The sequence below is a fragment of the Selaginella moellendorffii genome, unplaced genomic scaffold (genome assembly GCF_000143415.4).
Source record: "Selaginella moellendorffii unplaced genomic scaffold, v1.0 SELMOscaffold_53, whole genome shotgun sequence".
Taxonomy (NCBI): Eukaryota; Viridiplantae; Streptophyta; class Lycopodiopsida; order Selaginellales; family Selaginellaceae; genus Selaginella; species Selaginella moellendorffii.
The window spans coordinates 664311-681316 of record NW_003314314.1 but is presented as its reverse complement, the minus strand read 5'-3'; the positions used below and the strand labels follow the sequence as shown (position 1 = coordinate 681316).

Below are 17006 nucleotides of genomic sequence, written 5' to 3'. Positions count from 1 at the left end.
GAGACGGAGGTGGGAAAACTTGTAGACCTCATTGACAAGCAGTTGGCTTCCAACTTGAAGCATATCACCCCGGTCCAAGAGGCCCAGGAATGTAGTGTAATGGCATAGGGTGATGGCATTGCAGACCAAAACGCATACTCGGGTATGAGTGGTGCTGTTGTCTCAAAAATCTCCAAAAAGTAGCTTTTCCTAGGCAGAAACACCTTTGGACATACGTGAGGAAGGGGGAATCGACAGCCGATCCCACGTCACTGATCCGGGCCTCTCATCGTTACCATGGCAGGCTAAGATCAGCATGGAGCTGCTGAGGTTGCTCTTGCTGCTCCTGCAAAACAGTGAAAGATATCGAGCATTAGCAACAGTTTCCCAGCTTTCCAGATAATTTTAGGAGAGAGAGTGTGTGTTCTCGGAGAGCTAAATCGAGAAAATAAAACATAGATTTCCAATTAACTGAAAGGTGTCATGGCTGAATCAAAGGTGATGGTGGGCTTGGATTTCGGGACTAAGTTTTCTGGGTTCTCCTTTTTCTCATCGCTCTGATCCTGATGATGTCATGACTGGCCAGATGCGAGCAGGCCCTACTGTAAGACGCAAACCAGCTTGTTCTACTCACAAACGGGGGAACTTCTCTTGGGGATGGAGCGCGCTCAAAGCCTATTCGGACGCTCTCCAGGCTTCTTCCAACCGAGGGGAGCTGGGTTTCTTCGTGACCAAGTTCAAGCACATGCTCGAAGATGGTGAGCTCGCGAAGAGCACGTTAAAAGGTCTTCCGGATTGGCTTTCGGTGGAGAAGCTTATCGTGGATTACATTTGGTTCATTGGCAGGCATCTCCGGCAATTATGGATCGAGCTTGCAGGAGGAAGAGGTAGGATGGTGCCTCACCGTGCCTGCGATCTGGAGTGATGCATTGAAATGGAGATGTACGCAAAGAAAGCAGGGATTGGGGGTCTAGTTCCATCCCCCTGAGAATCGTGCTGGAGCCGGAGGCTGCCTCGTTCTACTGCCAAAGGCAGCTCCGAGACACGGTGGCCTTGAAGAAAGGTGACAGGTTTATGATTGTAGATGGGACAATTGATTTGTTGGTGCACAAAATGGTTGGATCATACAAGGTTCTGAAAGCATGAGCTTGAGCAAAGCTTCAGAATCTCAGGTAAATCAAAGAGTATCAAAGATCTGTAAATATCAGCTCGGATGTTGTGAATTTTAGGCCAATAAAAGTATATGCTATAACCATATTTGGTTCCTCTTCAATAAGGAAATATCCATTCATCTGCTATAAAACCCTATTCCTGTAAACACCACCACAAACAAGTCAAGATGAAAGCCATGTTTTATTTGGACATTTCTGTGTATTTAACATGAAGCTAGCTATTGTTCTAATACTGATTCTCAGGTTAGCAGATCTGACTGTTCAAGCAGATGTAAATTGGGATGCTCTTACACTTTATGGTTTTATTACTAGAAGTGATATTAATGAAATTGGAAAGCTTTTAGTGGATATGATGGATACTAAAATCGAAGAAACATATAAATACTACTTGGACTGAAACTCTTTCTTTATCAAATAAAGTTATTGAAATTACAATATGGATATACAGTAAAAATCTTAATGGGATGTGTAGTATGGCATGGAGATGAACAGGGAGAAGAAATTATTGGAAAACTTAATCAGCTTCTATTTGATATCTTAAAAGAAGCTCGAGTGGGAAATTATGGTCTTATAGCTGCTACTTTGGATTATGTTGGTATAAAATACAAACTACTAAATGCTAGAAGATATAACCCTATGAGTATTGCTGTGAATTATAATAAAACTTATAAATACAGCTGTTAATAATTGTTGGATTTACAGGTCTACACTTATGAGTGGTGAAAAATTTGAGATAGGATCCTATTTACTCATGTTGAATTCACTAGTTTCTCCAAATGGATATTATGAATTAACTCTTCAGAAAAATTGTAATTTAATGTTAACATGGAAGAGAATGCATGTTTTAAGGGAAAGTCTGACCACTAACAAAGATATTGATTTTGACTTTTAGAGACAAAAAATTAGTAATAAAAGATTATAAAGATGTAGACATAAATCAACAATACTATCTATGGAAGATGATGGATTTGTATATATAATTAAATGATAATAAAGTATTAAAGCATTTTCCATAATAAAAGCTTTTGATTGCTTATATATATATATATATAAAACTATGCGTGCATGACATTTAGAAATGTATATATCTTATTAGCCCAAAAACTCTAGTTTATATACAAGCATGAGTGGTCTGAATTGATAAACATGTATGTATATTCTTTATATTTGAATGGGACTAATATAAAAACTAGATGTGCCATCCTCTTAACAAGCTACTCTATGTGATTGTTTTGCATTTCAACCAATCTTAATCTTGAAGTAGAAGTAATCATGGTCATTTCTTTCAAATTATGTTGATATCCAAATCTCCACCCCAAGCCAAATGTAAAATTGAGTCAAGGAGGCACCACTACCAGCAAATCTTATTGTTGTACACTCTCCTAAAATACAAGAGCCATCTGTTCCTCCACCCCTTTAGTTGACTGGGTTTTGTCTATTTTTTTAAGGTGGTATAATGGAGGCACATTGCTACAAGAGTAAGTTTCCCATATATATCCTCACTTATTGTCTGTTAAAATGGTAATGATTATATACTTCCCAATGTGCTTTCACTCTTGTCACTTTCTAAATATCTGAACACCCGTGGCCATCACTTCCCAAATCAGCATGCCAACTTTAGCTCTTGTCACATCCCACTAAACTTGCATACCCCATTTGTGCCATCCTCAACACTAAATGCATTTACAAGCTAGAGTAGTGGCTAAACCTTTTACTCTTTCAAATCTGTGGAGAATATCTCCACTCTTAGTTTTGAACTTTGAACTCCAAAATGTTTTATAATTTTTGTGTTGCTTTGAGAATCTGTTACCATACTTCTTATATATAAAGAGGGATTTAAACCTTAATTAATATATCTACTCCAATATCCTGAACACTCGTAATAATAAACATTATTTTAAATAATATTTTCTAATAAAATTAAATAATTATTTCTATATCATTGTTTGGATTCTTATAGGGCTTATGAGCAAAGAATGCAGCAAGCGAGTGCTCCCATCCATCCGAGATGTGCTCTCGCAGCTGCTATCGCCATCTGCGGCCCTCTACGCATCCCTCCTCCGCCGCTGCGGCATCTCCCGCTCGCTTGCCGACGGCCGCCGCGTCCACGATCACATCCTCGCCACAGGCCACTTCCTCCGGAGCGTCCACCTCGGTAATCTCCTCATCCAGATGTACAGGAAATGTGGTGGCACCAGCAGCCTCGCGGACGCGCGCGCAGTCTTCGATCAGATGCCCAAGAAAGATGTGGTGTCTTGGAGCTGCATCATCGCGGCCTACGGGCAGGCGGGGCATTGCCGCGAGGCGATCAATCTCTTCCAGCGCATGGATGTGGAACCCAACGAAATGGTGATCGTGAGCACACTGGCTGCGTGCTCCGGCGCCAAGGATCTCGCGCTGGGCATGGCCATCCACGCGAGAATTCTCTCCCCGGATCTCCGCAAGAGCGTGTTCGTCGGCACAGCGCTCCTCAACATGTATGCCAAGTGTGGAGCGATCGAGCAGGCCAGAGCGGTGTTCGATCAGATGCCGCACAAGGATGTAGTGTCGTGGACTGCGATGATCACCGCATTTGCCCAGATGGGGGATTGCCGCCAGGCGCTCGAGACGCTCGAGGGGATGATCCAAGCTCGCGTCCAGCCCAATCCGGTGACCTTCGTCGCGGCGATCACTGCGTGCTCCAGCAGGGAATTTCTTGATCGGGGCAGGAAGATCCACGCCGCCGTGATCGACCTGGGCCTCCACGGCGACATCACGATCCAGAATGCGCTCGTTTCGATGTATGCGAAGGGTAGCAGCGCGGAGGAAGCACTTTCGGTGTTCCAGAGGATGGAAGATCGCAACAGGGTCTCGTGGAACAGCATGATCGCAGCCTTTGCTGCGAGCGCACAATCTTGCTCGGCGATGGGCCTCTTCCACGGTATGAACTTGGAAGGGATCAAGCCCGACGATGTGAGCTTTCTGGGAGTTCTAAGTGCCTGCTCGAGCACTGGGTGCTTGCGATCGTGCAAGCGGATCCACTCGCAGCTGGAGCTCGCCGCGGTGCACTCTCCTCCGGATTTGAGCGTGGAGAACTCGCTTGTCACTGCCTACGCCAAGTGTGGAGATCTAGAGGCCGCCGAGAGGATTTTTCAAAGAATCCCAGGCAAGAATGTCGTGTCCTGGACGGCCATGCTCACTGCTTACACCTTTCACGGCAATGGATCCAAAGCTCTCGAGCTCTACGACAAGATGGTCGGGCAGTCGATCCAGCCGGACAGCGTGGTGCTGCTCAACGTAATCTATGCCGGATCACTGGTCGGGGACGTCGGCCTCGCGAGAAAGCTCCACGCTCGCGTTGCTTCCTCCAGCTTCATGCTCAAGATCCAGATCCAGAATGCGCTCATCAACATGTACGCGCGGTGCGGCAGCCTGGAGGAGGCAAGGCGGGTGTTTGATGGGATCGAGAGGAAGAACTTGGTGTCATGGAACGCGATGATGGGATCTTATGTGCAGCACGGATACGACGAGGAAGCGATCGCATTGTTCTCGGAGATGAAGACTGGGAACTCGAAGGCCATGGAGTCGGGCTTGAGGAGCTCGGTCTCTGCGAGCTCGGACTCTAGTTTGTACACAAAGAGTGTGAAGAGCTCGGACTCCACTAACACCTCGGCCTCCACCATCTCGGACTCCATTCTAAAGCCCGATTGCATCATGGCTGTCATTCTCCTGTGCGCCCACGCTGGCCTGGGCAAGCTCGCCGAGGGGCGGTGCATCCACGCCGAGTTATGCGCCGTGAATCCGGAGATTCTCGCGGGATCCACGACCAATGTCACCCTGGGCAACGCGCTGGTTAGCATGTACGCGCGCTGCGGCAGCATGGGAGATGCCAGCGCCGCCTTCCACCACATGAGAGCCCGCGACACGGTGACGTGGAGCTCCCTGGTGGCGGGATACGCCCACCACGGCCACGCCGAATATGCCATCCTCCTCTACCGCGACATGCACCTCGAGGGCGTCCAGCCCGACAGCGTCACCTACGTCAGCATCCTCAACTCGTGCAGCCATGCCGGCCTGCTCGCCCAGGCGCGGCATTTCTTTGTGTCCATGGTCGAGGACCACTGCCTGGCGGCGTGGCCCGACCACTGGAAGTGCATGGTGGACGTGCTGGGGCGGGCGGGGTTTGTCGGGCGGGCAGAGGACGTGGTGAGGAATATGCCGTTCCAGCCGGATGTGGTGGCGTGGAACACGCTGCTGGGGTGCTGCAAGGTGCACGGGGACGCGCAGCGGGGGGCCGTGGCGGCACGGAACGCGGTGGGGATTAGCCCGGGTTTTGCGGGGTCAACGGTGCTGCTATGTATGCGGAGATTGGGCGGCACGAGTGCATGTCGAGCTTAGATTTAAAGGTCGGGGTTTAGGTTTAAGATTTATCTATTTCCAGAATCTGGTCAACGTTCAAAATTGTCAACATTATCTGGTCATCGTTCTTATTGACTAGAGAATGCACAAAAGTTCCACCTGGACAGTGGTATCAATAAATTTTTTACAATTTGCAACTTTTATTAAATTCTTGTTTGGCTTTTTCTTTTGTCGCAACTTTTGTTTGCGGCATACCATGAATGCCAGTAGCATGGTTTTAAAGAAATCCTTCCAGTGGACACAACCAGTGAGTCCATATTCTGGAAAAGGCTTGGAAGATACCACACAAAATAGTATTCAAAGTTAATCACATGGATTGTAGTGAAAAAAAAGTTATCTTGAAACAAGCGCCTCCTTTTTTTCTAAATCGTCATTGCAAGCATTTACAAAGTTTTGGAAGGTTGGAGAAATCCCGGGACTCTTTTCCTCGAGCTGGATCACCGTGTCCAATCCTTCCACCCATCGATTTCTTCTGTAAGCCTTGGCGATCTCCTCCGCCACCACCGGCGATGCCAGACTCATCTCCCTGGCTAGCATCTCCCCCACACAGCGCTGGAGCTCGTCGAGACGATCCAGCCGCGAGCATCCAACGAGCAACGCGTTGTAGCTCTCCTCGCTAAGTTCCTCCTCCAGATCCTCCACCATTTCCCCGTGTGTCTTGTCGAAATCCTCCGGCATTCCCATCTTCGAGTAGCCACAGAGGAGAGTGTTGTAAGTCATGGCGTCGGGACGAAAGCTCGAGCACTCGCTGTCGCCCAGGAGATTTGCCAGGCGTGGCGCCCAGCCTCGCAAACATGGCGATGAGGATGTAGTACGTGACTGCGTTTGGCGAGCACCCCTTGCGGAAGGCTTTCATCTGTTCGAGGATGGAGAGCGCGGTTTGAGCGTCACCTTTCTTGGCGTAGGCGAGGATGAGGGCGTTGCAGCACCTCGTCGATTGCTTGAGCCCCTTGCCTTTGAGATCGTCGAACCAGATGCGTGCTAGCCTCAGGCTCCCAACGACTCCGGCGTAAGAGATCATCGTCGCGTAGAGCTGCTCAAGCTGCGGTCTCTTGGCCGATAGTAGGACCATTGGATTGTTCGTGAGCCATGTAAAAACCTGGCACGATTGTGATATAAGAACGCGATGGATGGACAATAAAGAATGTCACCGACAAGATCAGACTCGATCAGGCATGAAAGATACGAGCACGGAAACAACGAGAAAACCAAAAGAAATCCCGACCAACAACACCAAAGTTTGATGGCAAAAAACGCAAGAAACTCATAAGCAAAGCTGGAAGAACAGCCACGAAGAACATAGCAAATCAAAAGAAACTAGAAAATAAGAAAAAAAATCTAAGATTCTTGCGTACCTCTAAACTGTAGTGGTGATAATCGCCTCCCATGAGATCGCCCAGCATAGGAATCCAGAAGCTCTCGAAATCCCTCACGTAGCTCTTCTTGTCCAAGATCGCCTCGCGCGCCCCCATGGACGAAGCATTCTCGAGCCGCATTCTCATGAGCCTGCCGTAATATCCTGGATTCGGCCGCTTCGCTCGCACGGCGGCGAGCGTGGATCCAGCGCCCGCTGTCATGGATTGCCCCTCGGGGCGGAGGCCAAGAACGAGCTCCAAGTATGGCGTCTCGCTCCACGATTCCACCGTGTAGCCATAGCCGCTCGCAGTCGCAGTGGCAATGCAGCTAAATCCAGACCTGGCAATCGATCCCCGGAAGAACAGCCTCGAATCGAGACGAGCGTGAGAGAATCCGGCCGCCGCGCGCGCTCGCAGCGCCATTAGGGTTTATAGCTTTGCCACGTGGCGGACAGGGAAGCAAAAGTACGTTGTCCACGTCATACGACGCCTGGACAGGTGTCACGCGAGGTTTTGCCGACAGGCAAAATATTTCTAGCGAGCCCACTCCATCGATCGATCGGTCGCGTAGCTCTCCGCGCCTATGAAATTCTCTCCATGGGGATCCATTGCAGTAGCAGTGTCCTTCGCCGTGCTCGTCCTGGCGGCATCGTCGTTCCTCTTGAGCACCAGCTGCTATCTTCTCTCCAGGCACTTGTCCATGTCCCGGGCCGCCAATGCGGCATTCTTGACGGCGTGGCTCAGCCGGGGCGATCGCGATGGCGATGGCGAAGGCGGCGATCGCGGGGTAGGAGGCACTGGCGGTGGCGCTAATCCTGATGATAATCCTCCTCCTCCTCTTGGTAATTGTGGAGATCGAGCACCGAAATATTTCGGATCACCATCGCGATCTCCATCTCCATCGCCAGCTCCAGCGCCATCGCCATCGCCTCCACCGCCAAGATCTTGCGATATTTACTCCGGGCGCTGGGTACGCGATGATGGATACCCCTTGTTCCAGCCATCCTTCTGCCCCTTCACCGATGGAGCGTTCCAGTGCTAAGAGAATGGGCGCAGTTCTTAAAGAGCTTAATAGCTGGAAGAGGCAGAGTTTTGTGCTGATGTTGATAAACATGATTGGAAGCCAAATCACAAGAACAAGTAGCAATAGTCTGTATGTAACAATCTAAAACACTATATATACTTTGACAGTAATTACTTTACTGAAATTGGGAACTGGATAATGTTGAAAAATTTCTAATATGGATTTTATGTCGTGGCAAAGCCCAATAGTCTTTATTTCTTCCTCTCTAGATTTACAATTTCAAACCCACCACCAAAGCCTTATAGTTTTTTAATTGTATTTGAAATAAACATAAATATGTTTCTTTTACAGTCTACTTACTTAATTAGTATTAAATTAAAGTAAACCATTAAACTTCTGTTTAGAAGTTTAACAAAAATGATGACATGATTTTGACTTGTAGAAACTTCGACTTCAAATCACATGCGAATTCATGCACTAGGAGAATTCGAATCCCGTCTCTGGTTCCAAGTTTTTCTCGCAAATTTGGTTCTCTCCATGCTAGGATCACCGGAACACCTCTGGGATTTTCATCCATGCGCTTCCCTGCCGCAGAACTCTGCCGAGAGGAGCATTTGCAATTTCCTGGCAGCGACAAGCAAGAAAATTTCCCCCCTCAAATCGTAATCAAATTCTCAGGCTCTACGAGGTGTCTGCCAGTTCTGGGGAGCTGGGAGGAGGGATCTACGAGGTGTCTGCCAGTTCTGGGGAGCTGGGAGGAGGGACTTATGTTGACAGGAACTTCCTAGATTTTCTCAAGCGAAAAATTGGGTGCTTGGAGAGCTTTGACGATCCAGAGGCGCTTCACAAGATCACAAGGTAGAGAGAAACGATGGTAGAGCTCTTCAGTTCGAGTGGCGAATCCGCACCAAAGCACACAACCGATCCCGAGTGCGAGCGTTTACATGAGTTACCGTTTGACATTAGCGAAGATCTTGACATGGGGAAGAAGCGTAAAATCCGTCAGTCAATCCATTTTGGACGGTCAACTGTCGAAGTTTATGCACAGAGAGTCAACTTCGGGAGCCAGCCCGAGAAGCTCTTTTGCGTTGACCAGCTGACCAGGAAGAGGAAATCAGCCTTCGATTAAGGCGTTCATTTCTTATTAATTCGTTAAGTCGCAAATAATCTCAAAATCTTTTTTTTTTTTTTTTTCTGTGAGGAAACTTTTATTCCTGCGTCTCAAATGTAATGTACACCCTGGAAAAGCTTTGCGCTAGAACCTCGCCTCGAGCGAAAAGGTGGCCATGCTGAAACAATCGTGCGAAGGGATGGCCGGCCTCGTTTCCCACAACTTACTCGCCGTGTCATACGCAAGAACCTCCCCATTCCCGTGGGGGATGACAAAGATGTGCTGCTCGTTCCCGGCCAGAGCATACGACGTGAGCTCGCAAGCCTTCTCGCAGATCTTGCTCCAAGTCATGGAGCCCGTGTCCAGCTCCCAAATGCTCACAACATCCGCCTGATCGTCCGCGTCCCTCCGCCACCTCGGGTGGAGCCACGCGTTCCGCCGCTTCCTCACCCCCGCCACCAACATCGGCGCCAGCTTGGGCCCCTTGACGATCTGCGGCTCGATCAGCAGATAGTTCCTCGAGTGGCGAGTGAGCGGCGTGTCGATCTTCCCCCACGAATCCTTGTCCACGCTGTACGTGAGCACCGCGCTGCGATCCCAGTTGACGCAGTAGGCCACGCCGGCGATGCACGTCGCGGCCTGGGAGAAGTCGTCGTGCTGGACCGTCTCCAACATCATCGATCGCGGCATCGTCCGGAGGAGCCACTCTGCTCGATCGGCGTCGAAGAGATAGAACTGGGAGCTCTGGTAGCGGAGGAAGAGGAGCTTGAAGCTCCTCCCGGGGCCGGAGGAGAGAGCCCACGGCCGCCACCTCGGCCACTCCTGGCGATCGCTTTCTTCTTCTTCTAGCTTGAGCTGGAGCTTGGGGAGATCCAGACGGAGCTTGGCGACGGGGTTGTAGACAAATACCTCTCTCACCGAGTTGTCGTTGATCAAGCTCCGCCGCGACACGCAAACCATGGCGCCGTCCGCCACGACGTCCGCCTGGTACTCCTCCTCGTGCCGCCGTGGTATCCGGCAGTGGTGGCGGTACGCCGCCGGGGAGGAGACGGGCAGCCAGCGGCGGCCATTGACGAAGGCGTACATCTGGTCGGTGTAGACGACGATCCAGCGCTGGTGGGGCGCGGGCGGGGCGGCTGCCGCGGTGGCGGTGGCGTGGTTGTGCATGAATTGGGCGGAGCGGAGGAAGAGCGACCATTCCCGGCACACGGCGCGGAGGCGGCACACGTCCGCGACGCACAGCCGCAGGCACACGCGCTCCAGGAGATCCGATGGCAATTCGCTCCATCCCTGCGCCGCCGCCGACCCCTGCTTTCGCTCCCTCGCCGCCATCGCTGCGCTCTCTGTTCTTCCCTCGAAACCCTCGAATGTGGGGAATATTCGCGATTGTTGTGCTGTTGGGCGTTGGATTCGAGCCTAAGACTTGCCAGAGCATATGCTGGCATCTTCGTCACGTTTGAAATTTTAACCGGGAGAACAGCATATTCGACGCACTTCTTTGATAGGATGCCTTGTAAAGGACTCATTACCTGGGCCGTCATGTTGAGATCGTATGTCAATCTGGGTTTATCGATCAAGAATGCTGGATCGAGTATGAAACCACATCGGTGATTGCTGCTATGCCCAAAACAAGTATTTTTTATGAAAATGTAAGTTGTTTTTAGCGAGATGCCATGCCAGATCTTGTTTCATGGAACACCATTCTCTCCACTTATACACCAAGTGAGCAAGCAAAGATAGTTTTTTTTACAATATTCCACTCAGGATGCTGGTTCACTTTCTTGTCAGAAAATACCCAAATTGGTAATATTCATGAAGTAATGTTTGTGTTTTAGATAATGCTCACAATGATCAGTATGATGGTACATATGTTTTCGCAACACATTGTAACATCACACATTTGAAAGACTATCATGAAATATTTTTTGAGATGGTAAAAACAAAAATGGAGACTCACAAATACTATAGGCAGTATTGCAAAAAGAACACTCGCAAATATATGTAATGAAAAGTGAAATAATAAAACATTTTTATTAATTATCTAAGGTATAATAAATTTATATTATTGATAGAGAATAAACATCAATAGTGTTGGAAAATCTAGTTAGCTCCAAAAGTTTTCTGCAACTTGGCAATAGTAAGGCTTGTTTGGTATATATGAATATCTACTTTAGGATTCTGGTGCAAGATGTTAATGAAAATGTAATACATATACTTGGAGCATATGCCTTTCCATATTCCTCGCGCTTTGGTACTCCTTTGTAAACGTAGTGATATACTTCGTGGAAAGAATCTCACACTTAAATGTTTGAGCTAAATTTATTTAACCTTGCTTCTCCTTGGAGACGGTACCAATAAATTTAACTACTTTACCTTTTCTTGCTAGCCTCTTATGCATCTCTATAGGAATAGTCTTGGTTCTATCACTCATATCTTTAACTCTCCTCTCAAGATTGAAACCAGATTTCTCAAGGTTTTTAATCTCATTTGAGGTGAGTGCAACCCCATTAGCAACCGACCATTCTTTATGTACCACATCAGGTTTAGTCACTATAGTGTTTTCAAACAGTTTTGTATAGTTGACATCAATGTTGCAGCAATATAGCCAACACTATCTTGAAAATCCTACTTGCTTTCGTTCCCCATGGAAACATGGGGTTGGAACAGAAGTAGACTTGTCACCACGGATCCAAGCTTAATATTTGCCCCTCGGAAGCATCCCCACACACTTTACATTTGATTTTGCTAACATTCGACAAATTGCCTATTGCTTCGGCTCCACATTATGATAAGTAGTTTCAACTTGCTGTAATGCACTTTCTTCATCAGCCATTTGAGGTGGCTTGGTTCGGAGGCGATGTCTTAGAGTAGAATAATACTTAACATTAGGCTTATGAGAGCTTTTTGCTCCAAGATCCATGCCAACTTCTTCACCAACAAAGGAAAAACGATGTTTTGAGCAGACAGTCTTCATGTCACCAATAGAAGCTTGGGGAGTGTACTCCATAAATGTGCCACAGACCACTTCCTCCACTATAGTTACCATTGTTTGTGTTGGTGGAGTCATTTTCTTTTTCATCCGATCATGTAACATCTTAATTGAAGGTCCTGTTCCCATGTATTTTCCTTCCTCAAATGCCAAGGCTTTTGAAGACTGCTCTACAGTGTGTATTAAATCTAATAGGCATGCTTCATATATACTCATCTTCCCTTTCCCTGCCTCAGAGGAACTCCAACTCCAATGCTTACTCTCTGAAAGATTCATAGTTGGGGTGTATACAAGATTTGTAAGTGGTAAAAAGATGATATTAAAAAGCAATAAAAAGAGAGGAAAAAAAGAAAAGTCAACCTGGAAAGAGTGATGTCCCCATTAGAACATCTTAATTTCCCACCACCCCAATCATGACTCAAGTTGTGCTAAACAACTTACATTTGTATGGCCATCTTCATACCACCACATTTAGATCTTGTTTGTTTTTGCCTCATGCTCTTCTTTAGAAGGTGTAGTTTGCCATTGTTTGCACAACTCCTTAAATGCTAATTGGAAATTTGGCTTGATAAGGTGGCAATGTTAGTTTAGGATCTGAGCCCAATGAAACTCACAAGTCCTCTCACGACCTTCTAGGGGTTGACCATTCCCAAAGACTGCCCGAACACCATTCCAATTAGCCCTAGCCCCATCTGCCATGAAACTGTGAAAGTTGGCAAGTTTACTAGTCTTCTTCAATATAATGTCGAAGAAGGACTTCCAAAATATTTCTTGAGCCATTTGGTCTTGTACTTTAAACTTTGCTGTTGCATTTGTTAAATTACAACGTAGTCTGTGAAAAGGGCAATGCTTAAAACCATTTTAAGTAGTGAGAAAAAATAACTACCTCAAATCATACATATGAGCTCCCATGGTTGTCCAACCCACTACCCACTCCATATGGTCAAAATGTACCCATGCATTAACAAGGTCATTTGACCCAGACATATCCATTCAGGAAACAAGATCCATACTAGAGGCGGGGCCTATGGACATTTTGAAGATGAAGAGGCGCTCTTGCTCACTAACAACTTGATCTGAAAATAAACTCTCATGGATAAACTCGTAAGAACAAGTCCGTTTTACTTCAAGGATAGAGTCGATTTTTGATTGGAGTTTCCCCTCTTGAGATTCACACATCCAAGACTTTATCCTAAATAAAACAAAATATAAGAGAGATATTATTGAAAAGTATATAATAATATTTTTGTACCTCCTAATGCTAGTTGCAGGTTGCACATGTCATGGTAACTCCCGCAAGCTAACCTCATCCAGTTGAGTATTCTTATAGTTTGGATCAAGTAAAGTGCTTGCGATAAAATCCTTGAGCATTGTCTTTTGAACATATTTCGGAGTTGCAGATGAGTTGCTCACAGTCTCTATCTACACTGCATCTTTGAAACGGTTGACTGAACTCCTTTGTATCCCTTCCTGCATTGGATGTGTGTGTGTGTGCCAATATATATTGCAGCTCTACTAACCTCTCCATCCCGTGGAAGAAAATAGTACATTTTGGCCTCGCAAATGGCACGACACAATGGAGCATTCTTGCAAAACTGACACTTGAATCCAACATTAATGGTGTCACAGATGGGAGGATTGATTGCAGATCCTTCAAAATTGTGCGCCCAGTGCTACCGCATTGCAATGCCCGGTGCCACCACGCCCATGCCATGCCCACGTCGCGCCCAGTGCCTCCAGCACCGCCGTGCCCAGTGCCCAGCCTCCAACACCATTGTGCCCAACTCTGCCACGCCCAGCACCAAGTGCCCAGCTGCCACGCCCAGCACCCAATGCCCAGTGCCGCCACACCCAGTGCCCAGTGCCGCTGTGCCTAGCACACTGCAGGACGGTACACCGGTGAACCGACCCAAGCACTCGGCTGGGCACGACAACGCAAGGCACACCGCACAGAGACATGCGGCATGCGGCACAGCAACGCACGGTGCAGAGCGGGGTGGTACTCTGTGTGTTACTGTGTGGTATGCCGTGCATTGTCTCGCGGTGCACCGCACGGCAACACGTGGTGCCCAGTCCAGCAACGCGCGCTGTCAGGCAGTTGGGGGCGGGCCGGTATGCCGGTGAACCGCCCCGCATGGCCTCGCTAGCGCCAAGTGCCTGGGCCAGGTACTTGGCTGGGCATTCCATGCGGGCCGGTGATGGCTGTGTAGGGCAGGCCAGTACGCCGGCAAACTGCCCCGCACGGCCTTGCCCGCGCCAAGTGCCCGGGCTGGGCACTTGGCTAGGCACTCCATGCAGGCCAGCCATGGCTGTGCAGGGTGGGCTAGTATGCCGGTGAACTGCCCCGCATGGCCTCGCCCGTGCCAGATGCCTGGTTGGGGCACTTGGCCAGGCACTCTGAGCGGGCCAGCCATGGCTGTGTGGGCCAATATGCCGATGAACCGCCCGACATGGCCTCACTAGCACCAAGTGCCCGGGCTGAGCACTCGGCCGGGCACTCCGTGTGGGCTGACCATGGCTGTGTGGGGTGGGCTGGTACACCGATAAATCGCCTCGCCAGCACCAAGTGCCCGGGCTAGGCACTTGGCCAAGCACTCCATGGGGGCCAGCCATGGCTGTGCAGGACAGTCCGGTAGACCGATGAACCACCTGGCACGGCCTCACCAGCACCAAGTGCCCAGGCTGGGCACTTAGTTGGGCACTCTACACGGGCTGGCCATGGCCGTTGGGGGCAGGCTAGTACGCTGACGAATTGCCTGGCATGGCCTCGCTTGCGCCAAATGCCCAGTTGAGGCACTTGGCTGGGCACTTTGTACAATCTGGCCATGGCTATTGGGGGCGGGCTGGTATGCTAGCTAATTGCCCTTCACAGCCTCGCCCATGCCAAGTGCCCCAGTGGACCACCATGCAATCACTTCTCATACATTTTTATTTTATAATGAGTTTTTTTAATTTTCAGAAACGAAAACAACAACAAAAGGATAAGGATATTGGATCAAAGAGAAAAAGACATGAGGAAGATGAGATATAGGATGACAATCAATTTGACCTTCATATAAAGATTTCGATAGCGACAACTTTGCCGTCTTCATAACTAGATAGCTCTAGTCCACATGCACTCCCATTTTTGCCACCACCACCATTACCACTGCCACCACCTTCACCACCATTGGCACCTCTACCTTCATCACCATGATTACCACCACCGTCATCACCACCATTATCACCACCACCATCATCATCATTACCACCACCACTGCCACCATCATCACCACCACCAACGCCATTGCAACTATTGTCATCACTACCATTGCTGCCACAACCACAAATGCCAATACTCTTAACATATTTGCAAAATATAGCAGATATGGAGCAGTGTCTAAGTGCGTTTAACGGGGGTGTTGGGCCCAAGCTGGGGGCTAAATCTGATAATGGTGCTATTGGAGGTGTAGCTGAAGTTGAAAGAGAAGTGGAGTTACTTGAACACATTGTAGATAAACAATTCTAAGAGACAGTTTTGAAAACTAAAGAGAAGGCCATTCACACGACTCTAGAGTCTCTCAAGTGGGAAGGCCCAAGAGACATGATCTGAAAAATCCCACTATGTTGATTCACTCATATAATCATTGTTCGGTCTACTTCACCTCACTTTGTCAACATAGACATCTATAGTCTGTACAAACAGAATGGCCTTGGGACAAACATAGGTATGTTCTTTGTTTCAATCTTCAAGCCAGGAATGATAAATACCCTTTTAGTGTCAGTAGAAATTAAGAGGGTTTGGGATGACATTTGGAAAATGAAGTCCCACGAATTTGACAACATGCTTATAAGCCATCATAAGACTCAACAATTTGTCGGAAAATGTTCTACATTATCAACAGGAATCATCATTGGTATGCATGGATGAAGTGCATCAATGAATACTTTCGAGACGATCCTATTTATCACATCAATGTTTTGGTTGAATATGTACACGCGAGAAGATCTCTAGATATGGCAAGGCTTGTGATAGTTTGCCACAAAATTAATACGTAAGTACCTCTTCCTCTTCAATCACTTTTAACAATTTATATTTTGTAGGCTGGGATAATTTGTAGTGCAAAAACAAAGCCTAGTACATGATATTGAGTAGATCCGGTTTCTTGCCAATCTTGATGAGGATGCAATCCATAGCCACTATGGTGAAGATTTAGCATCACTTATTCAACATCAATGAGGTTGTCAAGATGCCAATAGATGGTACAAGAATCTAGTGGTTTTTATAATAGCCATGTGGAGTAAGGTATATTCTTCTAAATATACTTCTTATCATAAAATGTTTGTGTTGTCTTCAACCATTGGTGAAGGTTAGGCAAGATGCATATGCACAGTCACATCGAGCTAAAAATGATCAAAAACTCTCGAAACATTTAGCTGCAATTGACAAGAAAATCAACATCACAAAGAAGCAAAGGTAAAGAAATTACTTAGTGTGGCTAACCCTCGACGCCCAAAGGAGTGGTTTGATATCATAACAGAAATTTCTTGTCATGAAAGTAAGTATTGTTTGCTTTTACATGAAGGTTACTTACAAAAGTTATTTCTTAGTGGGCAAGACTCTATATGAGATTATTTACAACATCTCAAAGTCAAAGCTTAGATATGAAGAATAGATACACATTCTAAACAACCTCAATAACATACTTAGGGAAGGAGAAAAAGGTTTGGACAATATGATAGAGACTATGTTGAGGAGGACCGTCCACATTTCACAAACTATATATGAAGGGGAGATGTTTCTAGTGCCTTTCATAGGGGATGATCCTGAGTAACTTCCATTTAAGGACTTCGTCACCACTAAGCTTACAAAACTCGGAGAGGACTAGCTGCCAAAGAAGGCCACAAGCACAACTCTATTTGATAAACAACTTAGCCAACCTTACTTCATGCGGCGAGCGGCTTTCAAGTAATATACAATTTCTCAATTATACTCAAT

General features: G+C 47.4%; 4 protein-coding genes across 4 annotated transcripts; 2 read left to right on the top strand and 2 right to left on the bottom strand.

Annotated features, from left to right (window-relative positions):
- The first annotated feature begins 462 nt into the window (after nt 1-462).
- Nucleotides 463-1125, top strand: LOC9660875. Its single transcript, XM_024687362.1, is given in 2 exon segments — nt 463-737; nt 939-1125. Coding segments are annotated over 2 exon segments (462 nt in total).
- A 2351-nt stretch (nt 1126-3476) lies between these two features.
- LOC9636206 (pentatricopeptide repeat-containing protein At1g74600, chloroplastic) lies at nt 3477-5528 on the top strand. The gene has a single exon (XM_024687361.1). The coding sequence runs from the start codon at nt 3477-3479 to the stop codon at nt 5526-5528; it is 2052 nt and encodes a 683-aa protein (XP_024543129.1).
- Nucleotides 5529-5828: 300 nt separating this feature from the next.
- On the bottom strand, nt 5829-7327 carry LOC9635978. The gene is made up of 2 exons (XM_024687360.1): nt 6905-7327; nt 5829-6648 (listed from the first exon to the last, which is right to left on the bottom strand). Exons 1-2 carry the CDS (start codon nt 7325-7327, stop codon nt 6166-6168), a joined length of 906 nt encoding a protein of 301 aa, XP_024543128.1. The 3' UTR covers nt 5829-6165.
- Nucleotides 7328-9183: 1856 nt separating this feature from the next.
- On the bottom strand, nt 9184-10371 carry LOC9660874 (F-box only protein 6). Its single transcript, XM_024687359.1, has one exon. The coding sequence runs from the start codon at nt 10369-10371 to the stop codon at nt 9184-9186; it is 1188 nt and encodes a 395-aa protein (XP_024543127.1).
- Between the last annotated feature and the right edge of the window lie 6635 nt (nt 10372-17006).